The following is a 19,811-nucleotide window of genomic DNA, read 5'->3' as shown; positions in this document are numbered from 1 at the left end:
TAATTTTTTTTTTATTAAACGATATATACTTTAATAAACTATCATTTTTGGACTTTTATCTAATTTATAGATAATGATAAAGTATAAATAATAATAATAATATATAATAATAATAAATAATGATAAATTATAGATAAATAATAATAATAATTATTATAATATAATAAATAATGATAAATTACTGAATGCTGAAACTGGATGCTGAAACTGAATACTGAAACTGAATACTAAACTGAACTGAATTGAATTGAACTGAACTGAACTGAATTGAACTGAACTGAACTGATTGTTACTGAAATTAAGTGATAAAGAACAGGACCTTATTCTGGAATATTGAATGTATCAATTCGCATATTCATGCAAGGCCCCCCACTATATAAATATATATGAATCCTTTACTTTACTTTTTTTCGGAATCAAACTATATATTAGTAATTAATTGCCTTCAGTTAGGCCTTTCCCAGATGCCAGAGTATTTTCTTTATTAATGTTTTTTTGGTAACAATTTTCTTTGTTAATTTATTAATCCCTAAACATAATTTTGCATTATTGCTTATATATATATATATATATATAGTTTGTCTTAGTCTGATTTTTCTTTCGTTAGACACCTGTTAAGTAGATTATTTTCCAATTAAAGTTTTTTACGTACACTAGAATTCGAATTCGAGATCTAGTTTAAACGACTTAAGACTCTTGACCATGCAAGCCAACCTTAATTGGTCATTGCTTATAATTGTTTGATGTGTAGGAAAGGAAGTTTTATAGTCCCTTAAATATGAATTACTAATTATAATTTTATTTAGTATAAAAAATAAATAACTTGTATACTTTTTTTTTAAATAGTATATACTTCATATATTCTAAAATTTCACATAAATCAGAATGTCGAGCCATCCACTCCAATGTCCATTTACATAGCTCTTGTAATGAGAAAGATTAAAGGTTCCTTTGGTTTACCGGTTGTTTGTTGTTGTTGTTTGCTGTTTCAAAAGACTGTTTTTCTAAAAAATAGAGATTACATGCTTTTATTAAAAAAAAAAAAAAAAAAAAAACTATTTTTCAATTATAAAAGTAAACACTTGGTGTCTAACCAAACATCTAAAACTTTTTTTTTAAGTGAAAAGATAAATAGGAGGTAATTAAAGTTAAAGTCTCACTAGAAAATAGTGTATATTAAATTATTTTTCTAAGAAAAAACAAAATAAAAGTGGAAGTAATATATAAATGGTTTTCATTGGTATGATTTTGTCTAGCAACAAACTTTAATTATTGATCATAATTGAAAATTGAGAGGCACAACACAAAACCACTTAACCAGCAAAGGTATATATGCTATTTTCAATCACACCCATTGACTAAGTGGTAGGTAGGTGCCCCCGGCGTGTGATTAAAAAGTTTTGGGTAATTAATTTATTAGTCTCTATATTTTGACAAAACACACTATTTAGTTCCTGTATTTTCAAAAATACACGGTAAAGTCCCTAACGTTTTTCTCGGTGAACTGTTTAGTCTCTAACGTTTTTCTCGGTGAACTGTTTAGTCTCTGCTGTTAGACTCTCATGAAGATTCTGTTAGTCAATTTGGATTTGCGTTCTTTTTTTCCTTTATTTTCATTTCCTTTAAATTCTAATGCATCTGAAATCAACTTTGAGTGTTCTTCTTCTTGACTTTCTTCTTAATCGTTTAAATTCATAAGCATTGGGTCTGTTCTTTTTGTTGTTCTCCATACAAATAGCTTCTTCTTCTAAATTGGATTCCCTCTTCTGAAGTTTGAAGGTAAATAGTAAAGGGTAATTTAGTCATTTCCGAAGTCATAAATGGTAAAAAATCTAACAAACAAACGGAAGGACTAAACAGTTCACTGAGAAAAAAGTTAGAGACCTTACCATGTGTTTTTGAAAATACAGGAACTAAACAGTGTGTTTTGTCAAAATATAGGGACTAATAAATTAATTACCCAAAAGTTTTTTACTTCATTTCTTTGTGGGCTCGTTAGTCACAGAAGCCTGTTTGGTTATTTGCGGTCGAAAAAAATTCTGTTTTTCTAGAAATAAAGATTTTTTATTTTTGAAAGAATTTTTTCAGATATAAACCAAAAATCAAAAATTCTATTTTTTCATATAAAAAGGTAAATAACACAAAAAAAAAATAATAAAATAAACAAACACTCTATTAAAATGGTTACTCAACTTCAATTTATCCCAATCAAATCATTAATTTTAACGTGTACAACTAAATATGGCAATGGGTAAGGTATCCGCGGGTAATGCTAATCTCAAACTCTTGCCCTTTTATTTTTTAATTCCTTGTATCATTACCATTACCCTAACAGGTATACTTTTTCCCGTACCCATCCTATTTAATTCGTAGGTACCTACGTATACCCTTACCCGTTATGAATCGATAAATAAAACAAGAAATACTACAAATTTAACAAAGTATAAATTTAATAAATCATCTATCTAAAAATTAAACAAATTGAACTTTAATTAATAAGAATAAAGTAGCTTAGTGGTCTCACTCAATGGTTGAAAAACAAAAGGTTGATGTTTAAATCTCACGTCTTACATCTAAAAATAATGATATTTATTAATATATAAAAACGTTATGACGGATACCGGGTACCTTGAAGGTATTCCAATACCCGCCCCATTAGGGTAATGGTTTTGATCTCATACCCCTTTATATAGGGTAGGGATAGTGTTGGGTCCCGCGGGTTCAGTACCCATTGTCATCCCTATGTAGAACCTCCCTTCCGATAATGAAATAGATCACTTCAGCAACTTCAAGAGTAACTTTACAAATCAGTAAAACCACATAACATCTATTTGAAATTAACCCTATTTATAACCTATTTTTTTTTAAAGTTGCGCAATGCGCTTACATTAAAAAAGAAAGAAAAATCCCCACCAGACCCGGCTGTGATTCGAACCCATGACCTCCCAAGACATAGGTAAGCTCTCAACCACTAGGCTAAGAGCTTCACCACTATTTATAACCTATATTATAAATAGTATAGTGTACATCCTTATTTACCTATAAAATTGTACTCTTTTTGTTTTAAAAATATAGATTATGTCTTCACGGTTCCACTCCTATTATAGTCAACTTTCTTTCTTTTTTAATTTTAGTTAAAAAAAAAAGATTCTCATGTGCCTTGATTTTAGTAACGGTCTAAACCACAAATTTTCGTTTATAAAAAAAATATCATATATATCTATCTGTAAATTTGTGAAACCACGTGACATTTATTCGAAATTATCCTATATTGCAAACAGTATATCGTACATCCTTATCTACATATAAAATTATACTCTTCCTGTTTTAAAAATATAGATTATGTTTTTACAGTTGTACTCATATTATAGTCAACTTCCTTTCCTTTTTAATTTTACTTAAAAAAAATAGATTTTCATAATACCCCTACGGGGTGTTTGTTAGAAGGGATATAGGAGGTGGGATATGGATTAAAAAAACATGAGATAAGTTATCCCGTGTTTATTTGGCAGATAGAAAAGTGAGACGAGTGAGAGATAAGCTTCTTATCCTTCAAATCTTATACCCATGAGGAGTGTGGTATAAGGAAGTGGGATAAGCTCCTGCGATTTTAATAGAATGGAAAAGTCCGTCTTATCTCTCAAATTAATGTTATGTAGTTTAAATAAGGTTAAAATAGTAAAATGTATTATTTTATCCTCATCCATATCCCACATACCAAACATTGAATAATAATTATCGACTATCATATTTTTATCCTTATCCCAACCATTTATCCTATCCTCATTCCAACATTTATCTCTATCCTTATCCCAATAGAATACCAAACGCCCCGCATTTAATGTACATTGTTATTGACAAAATATGAAAAAAATTATTAATTTATAAATACTCAAGGTATAAATTGGAAACTTTTCCAAATTTTATGAGAAACGGGACGTTGAATAGAGGAATGCAATCATTTCAATCAAGAAGAGCGTCTCTAATTGAGGAGCATCTCCAATAGAGGGTGCCTAAAAGAGTGTCAGCTGATGTGACATAGGTTTGGTTTGATAACTTTTAAAGGGTGTCCACTATTAAGTTGCCAATTTTTTGCAATCTCTTGGCAACCTTGTTTAATTATTTTTTAATATAAAATATGTAGTCCCTCTCCTGAAAATAATAAAATCTGGAGCCATTTATTTTTAATATTTATAATAAAATAATAATTTGTAGGATTACAATGACAACTTTTTCAAACAATCTCTATTGGAGCATTTTTTAAGTAACAGTTATCAAAAGTGATGTGGATGCGTGGACCAAGAGCACGATTCTCACAACATGAGTTAAGTAGCACAATTCAAGGAATCGTAAGCCTTGAACAGACAACTCTAACTGCCCTATTGTCAATGAGTTCCTAGTTTGTAGGATCATGAATACATAGGAAGTTTCGTAAATTTATTAACTATGACTTTTAGCTTCAAAATGCAGGCTCGTATAAAGGGCGGGAAAAAAACAGGATCTGGACTAAGAACGACTTATTATGTGGCCAAAAATAAGAACTTGAAGAACTCTTGCGCCAATACCAGCTGTCGAGGGTTTCACATGCCCCGGGAAGAGCATATAATAAGCAATTTTAAACACAAACGCTAAGGAAAGAAGGTAAGCTAACATCCCGAGTTACAACAGCAACGACTAATTGAAGTTGGTGAGTAAAACAAAGAATATAATGTGTGTGCTTATTTTCATTTAAAAGTGTTTATAGTCTATTAACTTCATCTCCCATATTAAGATCTTTGTCATAAACTTGACCACTAGAAATAACATAAACTTAGTAAAAGATCTGCTTATTCCAAAGCCAAAGATCAACTTCTGCCCTCACTAACAAACTAAAATTCAGTTATTACAAAAGAAATTAAACTTAATTTTAGGAGTAGAATAATCCGTGGAGAGTATTTTGGAAGCCACAATTGAATTAGCAGCTTCTGTATAATGAACTCCATCCCAACTTATGTATTTTGATCCATCTTCACATACACTATACCCTTTATTCCCACATGTAATATTCCTATTATAGTTGAATGGTGCTCCACCATGTCCACAACATGCCATTAATGGATTCTCAAAACCTGCAGTTCATCCGGGATTTTCAATTTCAGCGTCATAATTTTACCAAACACTAATAATATAAACAGTTCTCGAGTTTTCGAAACTGTGTAGCTTACCATAAGTTGCAGCATTAGCAAATAAGTCATATTTGATGGAGTAAATATCCACATACACAATGTTGCTATCCTCCAGCACTATTCTCAGCTCTGAAGTTCGAGCATTCAATTGTTGATTAAATTCCTTAGCAGCATCATTGAGAGGCTTCAGGCACCCGTGTTCATCGAATGCGCGGTTTTTGTGATTGTAAGTTGAAAGTGCTCCAGGCAGACAACCTAATGGTCCTGTATTGTGTATCCAGAAATTCCTCCCTCCATTCTCGTATAGGACCTGTTAGTATAGGACCGGTTAGATATTAATATAAGATTTATGATTGGGTCTTAACTATCAGCTTGAACTGTTGGAACTTAACATCATAACATTTTCTGCTAGCGAAATCTGAAAAGTTACCTGGACTGCATTGCCAATTTCAACAACCAAAGACGGGATTTTATCGATAAGTTGTTCGTAGGAGAGGTGTTCAAATGAGCCAGCAAGATCATTTTGTCCAATGTCAATTATGTACAGAGCATCCTTAAAATCTTCCTCACCGACCAAGTTTGTGTAGCCTAAAATAAGCATAAACAAGACATATAATTAAAAGATGTGACAGCTAGACATGTTCTCGTGTAAGTATTGTTATATTTATCAATAATCAGAAAAGAGCAACTACTTAATAATAAATTATTAATAAAAATGAAATAAAAAATCGCTAGAACTCCTCAACAATAGAAATGATGAAGAGATTCTTAATGATTTGAAGAGACACTAATAACTGTTGAAGATGATGTAAGGATCTGAATATACCTTTTGATACTAGCTCGGGGGAGCGAGTGCGGAAATGAATGAACTGAAAAAGTTGAACATCCAAACTAAAAGGTTTAGATTTAGGAGTTGTTGCTGCACCAGCAAAGGCAAAATTAACTCCATTTCTGAAATTCGGTTTTAGAGGTTCAAGATATGGCGTCAAGTAAGTAGAGTTCAAACTTTCAGCTGCAGAAGATTTAAGATATATACAGCATTAGCAGGCCATTATAAGACCTCAAGTTCATCAGAAACTAGAGCTATATGTTTGAACCTACTTAAGAAATCAATGGTCGACCGTCCATCGGAGAGCCGGCCAGATGGTTCGTGGAAGTATGCACGTCCATTAGGTGCTCCGAAAAGCACTCCCAAGCCGGAAAGACATGCACCGGTATCCGCATTCGAGTCACCAAAGGTGAACACCACTGGATTTTTGCTACACTGAGAATTAATAAAGAAAGGAAAGATGCAACATAAAAATGCATAAAGAAAAAATTCTGCTGCTGTGGTACCCATTTTCCTTTGTTCTGGTTGTAGAAAATGTTGGCAGATTAAATTAACCTGTAACTATTAGAGTTACATATGTTATGTACTAGTTATGAGAATTTAGTTACGAAAAAGTTAAGTTATTTGGAGTTTCTTAATTAGAGTATTAGGTTTCTAACCGTTACAATTTACATGTAGTATAAATAAAGTAAGAAGAAATATAATCTAGAAAAGTTTCCTTTCTATTTTTCCTTCTACTTTTATATTTTTCATTTTATATAGATTATAACAATTTGTTATATTAAGAAAAAAATTATAACAATATCATTAAAATTATATGGCGCCCCAAAACCGCAAAAAAGAAAACCTCCCTACAATCACACTCGTCGCCGTCAACGTATAATTTTCTGCCGCCCTCGCCGTCGCGAATCAGCGCCGCCGCGAGTCCGGCTGTCCCTCCTCCGCCGCCAGCGTTGTGAGAGCTTGTTCCTTCTTGCCGTTTCGCTTTGTTTCCCCTGCGATTTCCTCCGCCGTCTCCCCTGTGCGGCGCCATCTTCGTCTTCAGTTCCGTCGACTCTTGCTAAGTCCGGCGAGGATTCTGTGGATTGGCTATCTTGATCTGATCGCCTCTCATTTTTATAGCACCTGGTGATTATTCCGGCGACATTTCACCCGTTTGTGGTGACGCGGTTAGTTATCTGCCTCTCTTGATTTTCTGGTTTCGTTTGTTGATTGGTTTGGGATCGGCTCTGTGCTGTTTTGTCTTTCTGTTTGAAGTTTGTGGATATTCTGTGGGTAGTAGTCAGGTTAAGCATTCTACAGGGGCTGTATTGAGCCATTGTTGTTTAATGTCTGTTCTGCTTTGGGTATTGTTTCAGTTTCCTCTTGATTAGTGCCTGGGCTGTGGTTTTGGTTGAATTGCTTGCTGTGTTTCTATCTGCTACTTGTTTGGGGTCTCTTGCTGTCCTCTGGTTGTTGTTGAATCATCTAGGTTCATTTCTTTGACATGGCTGGGGTGGAGAAAGAAATAAATAACCTGTCCCTTTCCGACGGGAGGAGGAGGCCCTCGATCTTAGTGGTCCTTCCTCCAATCCTATTGCTAAAAACAGTGGGCTAACCCTGGTTGGTCGGTTTCTTTCGGATCGAACAATAAATAGGGTCGCCATGAAGGCCAGAATGGCAACCATTTGGAGACCCGGGAGGGGGGTAGCAATCTCTGAACTGTCAGCGAATAAGTACGTATTTGAATTCTATCATGCAGTTGATATGTCTCGTGTTATGGCTGGGGGGCCATGGTCATTTGATAATCACTTGCTTGTGCTTGCTGTTTGGAAGGATGAGCCTTGCCCTGAGTTGGTTGAACTGAATACTGCAGATTTTTGGGTTCAAATATATGATTTACCCATAGGCTCTATGTCTGAAGGTGTAGGTAGACAAATTGGGGATTTCATTGGCAAGTATCTTGAGTATAACCCTAATAATAATGCTTCCTTGAGACGGTTGTTTATGCGTCTAAGAATCTCAATTGATGTGAGAAAACCCTTGAAGAGGATGAAGAAGATTAGGAAGGGTAAGGAGGAGTGGGCTTATATATCTTTCAAGTATGAGAGGTTGAGTACTTTTTGTTACATTTGTGGGTTGCTGGGACACACTGATAGATTTTGTGAGAAAAGTTTCATGTTAAAGCCTGAGGAGATTACACGGGAATGGGGAGATTGGTTGAAGGCCCCGACTCGAAGGGTAGGGGATGTCTTGAATGTGAAGTGGCTGAGAGAGCCGGGGAGCCAGGGTATGATCTCATTACAAGGTAGTGGGAGTACTAAAGAGATCACAGGTACTAAATCTCCGATAACAGGGAAGTCAAACGTAGAAAAGGAGGTAGGAAAGGAAAATACTCCTGCGGGACAGTTAAGTGAGAAACAGAAAGGCAAGAAGGTAGTGGGGAGTGGGTGTGCGAGCATGCAGAGTACACGGGAGGGTGAGGTAGACAATATGGAAGTGGATAGTGATGAGGAGGGGTTAGAACTGGCAGATGACCGCAAACGCAGACGTGCGGGCCCGGATTCGATTTCTGTGCAAGCAATCGTGAGCAAGCTGCAGGGAAATGGATCCGAATTGAGTCTGAACATTCCGAAGGGGACAGTTTCTACATCTCAGGTAGATTCTACCCTTTCTCTTGACACAGAAACGGCGCGACCTCGGGAGCAGGTCCGCCGAGGATTATGAATTGCCTGAGCTGGAACTGCCGGGGTTTGGGGAACTCTCGGGCAGTTCGTTCTTTCGGTGAGCTTGTTAAGACAAGTAAGCCGGATTTGGTCTTCCTGATTGAAACTTTGGTTACTAATTCCTCTATTGATGGGTTAAGGAGGAAGTTTGGATTTGAAGGTTCTTTTGCAGTCGATTGTAGGGGTAGGAGTGGGGGTATTGCCCTACTTTGGAGGAAGTCTGACATGGCTTCAGTGGTTTCTTTCTCGGATCATCATATTGAAGTTCAGATGCATGATGCTGAGAAGGGGGATTGGAGGTTGGTAGGTTTCTATGGTCATTCTAACCGAGCGAATCATGTGTGGTCCTGGAGACTCCTGACTCAACTGTGCTCATGCTCGATTCTCCCTTTGCTGGTTATTGGGGATTTTAACTGCATTCTATCTGACTCAGAGAAGGTTGGGGGCCCAGGCTACCCTCAGGGGCTAATGCGCCGGTTCCAAGAGGCGGTGGAAGAGAATCTTTTGGTTGATCTCCCTACACAGGGCAGTCAATTTACGTGGGAAAGGAGTCGGGGTTCTAGATTGAGGGTCAGGGAGAGGTTGGATAGGGCTATGGTCACTAGTGCCTGGGCGGACAGATTCCCAACACATCGGCTTCAGACTCTAATCTCAGCTTATTCTGACCACGCACCCATTTTTTTAGAGTTCGATAATCCGGTTAGTAATGTGAGGCGTAACCACTTTCATTTTGAACAAGAGTGGCTTTTAGATCCTGAGTTCAAAGTTTTGGTGAGGTCTTGTTGGCTAAGCAGTAACTGTCATAACCTTGATGCAAAGCTGGCTGCCTGTGCCAGCAGTATGGAACAATGGGGAAAGAAGTATCGGCTGAGGTTTAGAAAGCAAATTGAGGGATGCAAGAAGAAGTTGGATAGGCTTGTGGATAGCAATGTTCCGGCTGATGTGGTCAGTTTTCTTTAGGCCAAGAGTGAGTTGAATTCCCTTCTTGATTGTGAAGCTAGATATTGGCAACAAAGGGCTAAGAATTTCTGGCTACAGGAGGGGGACCAAAATACTAAGTTTTTCCATGCCTGTGTCAAAGCTAGAAAGCAGAGGAACACCATTCGCCACCTTAAGGATATGAACGGCCTGGTAGTAGAAGGAGTTTATGATATGGGGATTATTGCTAAAGCCTATTTCTCTGATCTGTTTGCTGGTCCTATTAGCCCATGTTATGATGCCGTGGATACCCTTGTCCCTCTTGTTACGCCTGAAATGCAGGCTGACCTGTGCTCCCCTTTTACTTCTGAAGAATTCAAGATTGCCATGTTTCAAATGCACCCTGATAAATCCCCTGGCCCTGATGGGCTAAATCCGGGCTTCTTTCAACATTTTTGGGACCTCATCGGCCCCGAGATTGTTAATGCATGGAAGGGCTATCTGGCCCGAAAGGAATTTCCCCCACATCTAAATGACACAATAATTGTTCTTATCCCTAAAATTGATAGGCCTGATTGTATGAAGGATTTTCGCCCTATTTCCCTGTGCAATGTGCTTTATAAATTGATTGCCAAGGTCCTGGCCAATAGGCTCAAGATTGTCTTACCTTTCCTGGTGTCTGAGTCTCAATCAGCTTTTGTCCCTGGCAGGTCTATCTCTGACAGCATTATGGTGGCCTTTGAGTCTTTACACTTTATGAAGAGAAAGAATAGGGGTAGAATTGGTGAGGTGGCCCTAAAATTGGACATTAGCAAGGCCTATGATAGGGTTGATTGGACCTTCCTGAGACTTGTTATGCAAAAATTAGGCTTTCCTGGGCAGTGGATTGATTGGATCATGTTATGCATTTCTACTGTGGAGTACTCTGTATCGATTAATGGTACATTTGTGGGCCCGATTAACCCTGGTAGGGTCCTGAGACAAGGCGATCCTCTGTCGCCTACCTATTTATACTGTGTGCTGAAGTCTTATCTAACCTGATTACAAGGGCAGCGAATGAGGGTTCCCTCCATGGGTGCCTCATTGCTAGGGGTGCGCCAACTATTACACACTTGTTTTTTGCAGATGACAGCTTCCTGTTCTTCAGGGCTTCTATGGATGAATGTAACAAAATTGGGATGATTTTATCCGAGTATGAGGCTGCTTCTGGTCAGGCTATCAACCTGCAAAAATCTGGAATTTTCTTTAGTCCGAATGTTGGCCTGGATCTGCGAAATGAGGTATGTAACTCTCTTCAGGTCTTTCATCCTCTGGATACTGGTCGCTATTTGGGTCTCCCTTCACTTATTGGGAAGTCCAAAGTAGCAATTTTTAGTTTCCTTAAAGATAGACTCAGGAAGAGGTTAAGTGCGTGGTCATTTAGATTCCTTTCTGCAGCGGGTAAGGAAGTGCTAATTAAGGCGGTTGCTCAGGCTCTGCCAACTTTTTGTATGAGTGTGTTTAAATTACCTAAATCCCTCTGCCTGGATTTGGAGAAGATAATGAATTCCTTCTGGTGGGGTATGAAACCAGGGGGCAGGAGATCGATTCATTGGCAAAGTTGGGATAGGCTTAGCAGGGATAAGAAAGAGGGGGGTTTAGGTTTTAGGAACCTCCAAAAATTCAATCTAGCCTTATTAGGTAAACAGGCCTGAAAGTTGATGGTTACTCCAAATTCTTTAGTGGGTAGAATGTTCAAAGCTAAATATTTCCCTAGAGACCCTTTTCTTTCCTCCAAATTGGGCAATAATCCTAGTTTTGTTTGGGGGAGTGTTTGGAGAGCCATTGAGGTACTGAGACTGGGAGTTAGATGGAGAATTGGGGATGGTAAGTCAATATATGTGTGGAAAGACCCATGGGTGAATACTGTGGCACCTTTTAGGATCCAGGGGGATGTTGTTATGGAGCAGGATGATACAAAAGTGGCTGACCTGTTTATTCAAGGTAGGAAAATCTGGGATAGAGGGAAGGTGGAAGAGTTGTTGACCGAGGCAGATGCCAAAATTGTGTGTAGGATGGTTTTACCAACCAGAGAAGTAGAAGATGGACCAATGTGGAATTTCACTAAAAATGGCATGTACACAAGTAAATCAGGGTATAGAGCGCTTTGTGATGGATATGGTGATGTGAATCAGGATGATGGGTGGAGTAGAATTTGGAAGATGCATGTTCCCCCAAAAGTTAGAATGTTTGTGTGGAAGTTGCCCTCGGGCTGTGTGGCCACTAGACATAGATTGGCAGGGAGGGGGTTGTCAATCCCAACGCAGTGCCCCTTCTGTCACTCTGATACTGAGCATGACCATCATCTCTTTGTGGATTGTGTATACGCCCAAGAATGTTGGAACCTATCCGGGATCAATACGGATGTATTCCAACCTGATTATCTAACGGGTTCTATTTTGCAGGTACTCTTGTCCAATGATCAGGAAACCATAACCAAGATGGCAATGACGCTTTGGGTCATTTGGAATCAAAGGAATCAGATAGTCTGGGAGAGCAAAATCCAACTACCAGAAACGGCTATCTCTCTTACGGATAACTACATTGCTGCCTGGCGCCAGTCCCAGATGAAGAACCTCCCTGCTGCTGCCCGTCACCGGTCCACGCCCTCAGGGGCCCAATCCGATGTCAGCATCGCACAGAATCGCCCAAGTCTAGATCCTCAGGCGGGCCAACCAGTCACCGCCCGCCTTGCTGCGCAACGAAGGCTGCCCACTTCCATCATCATCGACGCCAACGCCAACACCAATGCTAACACTGTTGCCCATCGGCTTGAGCATACGGCGCGGACGACAATGCCACAGGTACGACATATTAGCTGGTCTCGCCCCCTTTAGGCTTCGTCAAATGCAATTGTGACGCGGCTACCTTTAAAGCTGAATCTCGAAGTGGGATGGGAGCTTTACTTAGATCTTCTGATGGATCCTTCATGGCTTGTCGTAGTCGCATAATCCCTATTGTTGATGATATTAGGGAAGCTGAAGCATTAGCTCTACGTGAGGCATTGCATTGGTGTGTCTATCTTAATTGTATTAATGTCTTGTTTGAAAGTGACTCTTTGATTGTGGTTAATAGTGTCAATTCGGTTGATCCTGACTTGTCTGTTTACGGGTCAATTATTCAGGATTGTAAGGCTTTATTAAGTAGTCGACACAATTATAAAGTGTCTTTCTCTCCACGCCTAGCGAACAGGGGCGCTCATGTTGTTGCACGACATGCCCTGTCCAATGCTAGCGAGTTTGTTTTTTTTTCTGCTCCGGCTTGGTTGCAGGAAACTATTGTTGCTGATTCGATTTAAGGAATGAATTTAATCTTGTTTCAAAAAAAAAAAAATTATAAGTTGAGCAAGATATGATTATAACAGTATGTTGTTAGAATAATAAGAAAGTATTTGTGTTGATCCACGCATACTCTAATTGCAATGCAACCAAAAGTTACATTTGCTAAATCAATCATGTATACGAGATTAAAATGAATGGTGGGAGATGGAAAATTGGAGATGGAACCACAGTGAAGGTCTGGAATGAGTCGTGGCTTAGAGACCTGAACATACAGAGAATCTCGACCCCGACGATAGAGGGACTAGAGGAGCTCAGAGTCTGTGACTTATTTATACCAAATTCTTGTGACTGGGATGTAGAGATGCTACAAGAACTGTTTACAGAACAGGACATTGCTGCTATTTTAAGGTCTGCGGTCAGAACGGAAGGAAGACGAGATCAATTTATCTGGGGAAAGTCGAAGAATGGCTGCTATAGGGTCAAGAGTGCGTACTGGCTGGCGACGGAAGAGATTGCTGATCGCAATGATTTGAGAAAAGAAGGCAACTGGCATGAGATCTGGGAGGCTGCTGTACCACAAAAAGTCCAATATTTCTGCTGGCGCCTCACCCGTGATTGCATTCCGACGAGAGTTCGGCTACTCAACAGAGGTATTGACATCCCTGGAGAATGCACGGTCTGTTCAACGGATATAGAAGATACATGGCATCTATTTATTCTCTGCCCGAATGTAAGGGAGATGTGGCAGGAGGCGGGCCTAATGGAGATAATTAATCGAGCCGGCGACGATGCAGATAACTTCACATCCTTCTTCTTTAACATGTGCAAGTCCGGTAGACGAGAGCATATCGAACTATTTATGACGTTGCTATGGTGCTGGTGGAGGGCAAGAAACGCCAAACTATGGAAACAGCAGACGACTACCAGTGCTGTCATCGTAAGGGAAGCAAGACGGATGATTGAAGAATGGCAGCATGCGCAAGTTAGACGGAACATACGGGCCACCGCTGATCAAATGAATTGCCGTAGAATATGGCACAGACCGCCTACTGATACTGTCTCCTGATGTACTGATATGAGCAGTTTTACAATACTGGGCAAGACGGGATGTGCAGCTGCAATTCGTGATGCTGAGGGAGGGTTTATTGCCGCACGGTTGAACAATGTGGACAGCCTTATGGACGCTAACGAGGGTGAGGCATGGGCCGTCTTACAAGCAATGCAGTGGGCGTGCAGCATGAATCTGAATATGGTAGTGTTTGAATCAGATTCTCTAACAACAGTAAATTCAATCTGCTCCTGTACAGTAGATCTCTCGGAGTTTGGTGATTTGGTTCAAGATTGTCGGAACATCCTAGCTCTCAACAACGGCTTCTCAATCCGTTTTATCTCTAGGCAAGCAAATAGCTTAGCTCACGCTTTGGCAAGAGCGGCTCCACAATATGCTTGCCCGTCTCTTTTTGATATTATTCCTGCTTTTATTTCGAACTCCATGTTAACTTTTTGTCGGTCTACGGACCATTAATTAATGAAGCAAGTTAAGTTCAAAAAAAAAATGATGATAGTAATACTCATAATAAGGGAAAATAATATTTTATGTGATTTGGATTCAATCTATTTAAGCAGTGGCGATTTTATTATTTTTATAAATTGCAGAGTTTCAGATGTTTTGATTAAATACGGAAATTTACAATTAATTCAAATTAATTGTAATTGAATTTTATAATTAATTGAAATTAATTTAGTATTATTGTATATTTAAAAAAAAGTAATTCGTTGCTAATAGTTGATTAACACATAAATATCCTAATAGTAACCTTCAAAATTCTTAAGAACTTTGATACTTCCAAAATCAAATTTTCATTAAATTAAAAGCTTCTTTGTAAGTCTATAGGCAAAAACTCAAAACCCTTGGAAACAAAAAAGACAAAAAGAAAATGCTAAAAGCTAAATTGTAATTAATGGGATTAGGTGTCAAAATATCTCTAACATTGATAGTTATGAGCAATTTTACATCTAACATTTGAGTTTTTATATTAAACACTCAGTCTTCTATATCACTTGGAGGACACTCAATTCACATTAGGATACATGTGTTGTGACCGCACTTAATAATCAAAATAATGGAGCTTCTTATAATATGTATGGTCCATGTTACACATGACAAAACATGTATGCGCTGTCCTCCATTTGACATTAAGAACCGAATGTTTCTAATAATTTCCCCTAAAATGGTGCAATTTTACCCCTAACGCTAGGGGCAAAGAGCAACTTTAACACTTAGATTTTCATCGGGTACAGTAACTCCACCACTCTCATCATCTTCCAGCGAGAGATTAGCCTACGACAATTCAATGTTATTTGATCCAGTGGTAGGTTTAGAATAGCATAGGGGCCGATTTGATGATTTTAAGAGAACGGGAATCCATTTGTTTTCACATACATAAAATAGGGTATGAAATTGAGCTTTATTCCTTCCATAATTTTTTGAATCAACAATTAAAAAATGAGTTATTAAAAAAAGAATAAAAATAATAAGGATGTGCTTAGTAAAATGAAGGCAATAGTCAATAATCAAATCAATGGAAGTTTAGGCTGCTGAATTTCTTTGTTCAAGCTCACTAATAAACCTTGAATACTATCAAACAGCTGCTTATTTCGAATCCAAAGATCAACTTGCAGCTCCCAAAAAAACAACGCAAATTTCAGTTATTGCAAAAGAAATTAAACTCAATTTGAGGAGTAGAATAGTCTGTGGAGAGTATTTTGGAAGCCACAATTGAATTAGCAGCTTCTGTATAGTGAACTCCATCCCAACTTATGTATTTTGATCCATCTTCACATACACTATGCCCTTCTTTCCCACATGTAATATTCCTATTATAGTTGAATGGTGCTCCACCATGTCCACAACATGCCATTAATGGATTTTCAAAACCTGAATGAAGTTCATCCACATTTTCTATTTCAGCATCACAAAACATTTCCACAATGAAAAATCAACTTGTTTTTGGAACTGTGTAGTGTACCGTAAGTTGCAGCACTGGCAAATAGGTCATATTTGATGGAGTAAATATCCACATACACAATATTGCTATCCTCCAACACTATTCTCAGCTCTTCGGTTCGAGCATTCAACTGTTGATTAAATTCCTTAGCAGCATCATTGAGAGGCTTAAGGCACCCCTGTTCATCGAATTCGCGGTTTTTCTGCTTGTAAATTGAAAGTTCTCGAGGCAGACAACCTACTGGTCCTGTATTGTGTATCCAGAAATTCCTGCCTCCATGCTCGTATAGGACCTATATTTTTCTTATCTGATCATGTTAATGGAACTTGCAATAGGAACTTAACATGATAACATCTATGTAGGGAAATGTGAAAATTTACCTGGACAGCATTGCCAATTTCATCGACCATGGACGGGATTTTATCGATAACTTGTTCATAGGAGAGGTATTCAAATGAGCCAGCAAGATCATTCTCTCCAATGTCAATTAAGTATAGAGCATCCTTGAAATCTTCCTCACCAACCAAGTTTTTGTAGCCTAAAATAAATATAAACAAGAGATATAATTAAAAGATGTGACATCTATTTTATTGTGCTACTCTAAGGATCTGAATGTACCTTTTTCTATTAGCTCCGGGGAGCGGGTGCGGAAATGAATGAACTGAAGAAGTTGAATATCCAAACTAAAAGGTTTAGATTTAGGAGTTGTTGCTGCACCAGCAAAGGCAAAATTAACTCCATATCTGAAATTAGCTTTTAGAGGTTCAAGATAGGGCGTCAAGTAAGTAGAATTCAAACTTTCACCTGCAGAAGATTGAAGATACAGCATTAGCAGGCCATTATCAGACCTCAAATTCATCAGAAACTAGAGCTATATGTTTGAACCTACATAAGAAATCTACGGTTAAACGTCCATCACAGAGCCGGCCGGATGGTTTGTCAAAGTATGCACCGGTATCCGTATTGGAGTCACCAAAGGTGAACACCACAGGATTTTTGCTACACTGAGAATGAACAAAGAAAGGAAAGATGCAAGATAAAAGTGCATAAAGAAAAAATTCTGCTGCTCTGATATCCATTTTCCTTTGTTGTGGTTATAGAAAATAGCTATACAAGCCCTATTTATACACACTGACAAAGATATGATTAAGGTGTATAGTATGTGAGATTATAACAGTTTGTCATAAAAAAAAAAAGGGCGGCCCGGTCGCATTACGCGTCCCCGCTGAGCGAGGGTCCGGGGAGGGGTCCCACCACAAGGGTGTAGGCAAGAGGCCGCTCCTAAGACTCGAACCCGTGACCTCAGGTCACACGGCAACAACGTTTTACCGTTGCGCCAAGGCTCGCCCTCATTATAACAGTTTGTCATATTAAGAAAAAAATTATAAGTTGAGCAAGATAGTATGTTCTTAGAATAATAAGAAAGTATTTGTGTTGATCCACACATACTTTAATTACAATGCAAGCAAAAGTTACATTTGCTAAATCAGTCATGTATTTTGTATCGATACGAGATTAACAGATGATAGTAATACTCATACAAGGGAAAACAATATTTTATCTGTGATTGGTGATGAGTCAAAATCTATTGCAGTGGAGATTTTATAATTTCTGTAATTAATTCAGTATTAATTGCAATTAATTATAAATTTCGAGAAAACGCAATTCGTTGCTAATAGTTGATCCTACGCACGAATACCCTAATAGTAACCTTCAAAATTCCAAAGAACTTTGGTAATTTGAAAATCAAGTTTTTATTAAATCAAAAGCTTCTTTTTAAAATGAAAATAAGCCTTTAAATAGGCAAAAACTCAAAACCCTAAAACAGAAACTGAATAGGAAACTAAAACACCAAAGGGAAGTCCTAACAAGACAGTAAATTATAAATAATACTAAATTAATTGCAATTCATTGTAAATTTCCGAATTTGGTCGAAACATCCGAAACTCGACAACTTGCAGAAATTACAAAAAAAATCGTCACTGCATCAGTAACAATACAGAAATTTAGCAAATGAATTAATCTCCAAACATATTGGGATGCGAAGAGACTTATTTGTGCATTGGCCTTACCTGAAACTTAATTAGACAGACAGCTGTGGCAATGGCAGTCAATGCTCATAATGCAAACTTGTTCTCTTTGTATATATTTTTATGTATTTAGTAGGAATCAAACTTGATATCTTTTCTCACAAACTCAACTACAATCTGTACGGTTTTTTTTTTTTTTTTTTTGTATGTTAATCTTGCATATTTTATTCAATTTTGAAACATAGCACATCTATAATAAAAAGAGTGAAAATAAAAAAGATAAGCAGCAGCAGGGAAATTGAAGTTGGAAATTCTGCAACAGACAGAAACATGTCAAGACAAGGATTAACATTATTCCAGCCAGGTACATTTGATATGGAGCCCGTGATAAGTTAAAATTAGTGCAGTGGATCATGTTGCCAGGACCAAAAAGCTGTGCAGGCCAACAATAACCAAAAACAGCTAAACAAATATGAAGTGGGATGAATAAAATCAAAACCAATGTACATAATAAATGTCCAAAAGCATATAAAAAAGAATGGGATTACAGTGTTTAAGTACACAAAATAAAACCTTAATAAGAAATAAAGGCTCCACCATTTTCTCCATTAGGAAATTGGATCTTAATCTCGCCAACAATAATTTCTTCTTTTGGTTAAAAGAGTGGAAGATTAGGTGAAATTATTGGAGGAGAATTTAACTCACAATGAATGAAAACCTAACCATATAGCTGTAGGAAAGATTCAACAAAAACCAATTTCAGTAAAATTGCAATGCTAGGTTAAGCTATTTGCTCACCAATAATACGTTCACCAAACAAAACGCATCATCAGCATAACATAGGATATACAAAGACCTGCATTAAGCATCTTTCTAGCACAAGTATGCCTATGAATCATATTCACTTAAATTAGGGAAATAGAAAGAGAAGCTTACTTTACTAAAAAGTTAGGGATACGGACTGCTTGAAGATTGAAGAAATTAGAAAGATTCCATCTCCGCCTGCTTGAAAGTATCTGACATTTGAGCTTCTCTATGTTCTTAAAAAATTCTGATTCCTTACCCGTTATTTGAACCGACTTTGGTATAAAACAACTTGCAGGGATTGATTTAATCGCTTCTTTTGCATTTCCCGTGAAATTTGGGAGGGAAAAGCTTCGAAAGCTTCATTATGGATCGTGAACCGCCGGAATTCGTTTATCCTTTCAACTCCAATCTCTCTCTACTGGTATACTGCATTTGTTCGTTTTCCTGCTGTTGCAATCTCCATTCAGTTCTATAATCTTTCCTCGATCCTTTGCAGTCTAATTCATCAAACTCATTCTTCGACTACTCTCTGTTAACTAGAAATCTGTAAACATGTTCTTTTTCAAAGTGGGAAATGAGAAATTAAATTGGGTACTGGGTTAGGAAAAAGAACTCGTAATTATTGAATGATTAAAAAAAAGATGCAGTTATTTGAAAAACGATTAAATTTTGTTGAACATGTTTTTTCAATGATAATTGCGACAGAAGAGAGTACATTGATAATTGCGGAGAAGAGAGTACATTGATGATTATTTAATGAAACAAACGGCATCGTTTAAATAAACAGCGACAGACAAAATGGAGCCGTTTTGACATTTGATGACAAAACGACATCGTTTCCAGAAAGCAGGATAAAATGAAAAAACGACACCGTTTTGAAAATGACAAAAACGAAAAGAATGCGGTGAGCGTGGATCGAACACGCGACCTTCAGATCTTCAGTCTGACGCTCTCCCAACTGAGCTATCCCCGCTTGTTGATACACCTTTCAGAAGGCTTAAATATGTAGGTTGAAAACTTCAAAGAATG

The 19,811-nt window shown here is 37.7% G+C and overlaps 2 protein-coding genes and 1 non-coding gene across 3 annotated transcripts; all 3 read right to left on the bottom strand.

Annotated features, from left to right (window-relative positions):
- Nucleotides 1-4,875: 4,875 nt before the first annotated feature.
- LOC136216721 (GDSL esterase/lipase At1g09390-like) lies at nucleotides 4,876-7,027 on the bottom strand. The gene is made up of 6 exons (XM_066003276.1): nucleotides 6,842-7,027; nucleotides 6,267-6,555; nucleotides 5,992-6,177; nucleotides 5,596-5,753; nucleotides 5,205-5,475; nucleotides 4,876-5,108 (listed from the first exon to the last, which is right to left on the bottom strand). Exons 1-6 carry the CDS (start codon nucleotides 7,025-7,027, stop codon nucleotides 4,876-4,878), a joined length of 1,323 nt encoding a protein of 440 aa, XP_065859348.1.
- An 8,481-nt stretch (nucleotides 7,028-15,508) lies between these two features.
- On the bottom strand, nucleotides 15,509-17,090 carry LOC136217164 (GDSL esterase/lipase At1g09390-like). Its single transcript, XM_066003753.1, has 5 exons — nucleotides 16,835-17,090; nucleotides 16,564-16,749; nucleotides 16,326-16,483; nucleotides 15,967-16,237; nucleotides 15,509-15,875 (listed from the first exon to the last, which is right to left on the bottom strand). The coding sequence occupies exons 1-5, from the start codon at nucleotides 17,022-17,024 to the stop codon at nucleotides 15,643-15,645; spliced, it is 1,038 nt and encodes a 345-aa protein (XP_065859825.1). The 5' UTR covers nucleotides 17,025-17,090; the 3' UTR covers nucleotides 15,509-15,642.
- A 2,592-nt stretch (nucleotides 17,091-19,682) lies between these two features.
- Nucleotides 19,683-19,755, bottom strand: TRNAF-GAA (transfer RNA phenylalanine (anticodon GAA)). The gene has a single exon. It is a non-coding gene; the product is annotated as a tRNA-Phe (tRNA).
- Nucleotides 19,756-19,811: the final 56 nt, after the last annotated feature.

Source organism: Euphorbia lathyris, chromosome 2 (genome assembly GCF_963576675.1).
Source record: "Euphorbia lathyris chromosome 2, ddEupLath1.1, whole genome shotgun sequence".
In the NCBI taxonomy this organism is placed as follows: Eukaryota; Viridiplantae; Streptophyta; class Magnoliopsida; order Malpighiales; family Euphorbiaceae; genus Euphorbia; species Euphorbia lathyris.
Note: the sequence above shows the minus strand (reverse complement) of the source record. Positions and strands in the feature narration are given on the sequence as shown.

Coding starts and splice junctions, on each gene's coding strand:
- LOC136216721 (XM_066003276.1), bottom strand. CDS start 7,027: ATGGCGCCGCACAGGGGAGACGGCGGAGGAAATCGCAGGGGAAACAAA. Junction 6,178..6,266: donor GTCGACCATTGATTTCTTAA/GTAGGTTCAAAC, acceptor AATCTTCTGCAG/CTGAAAGTTTGAACTCTACT. Junction 5,476..5,595: donor AAATTGGCAATGCAGTCCAG/GTAACTTTTCAG, acceptor CTATACTAACAG/GTCCTATACGAGAATGGAGG.
- LOC136217164 (XM_066003753.1), bottom strand. CDS start 17,024: ATGGATATCAGAGCAGCAGAATTTTTTCTTTATGCACTTTTATCTTGC. Junction 16,750..16,834: donor TTTAACCGTAGATTTCTTAT/GTAGGTTCAAAC, acceptor AATCTTCTGCAG/GTGAAAGTTTGAATTCTACT. Junction 16,238..16,325: donor AAATTGGCAATGCTGTCCAG/GTAAATTTTCAC, acceptor AGAAAAATATAG/GTCCTATACGAGCATGGAGG.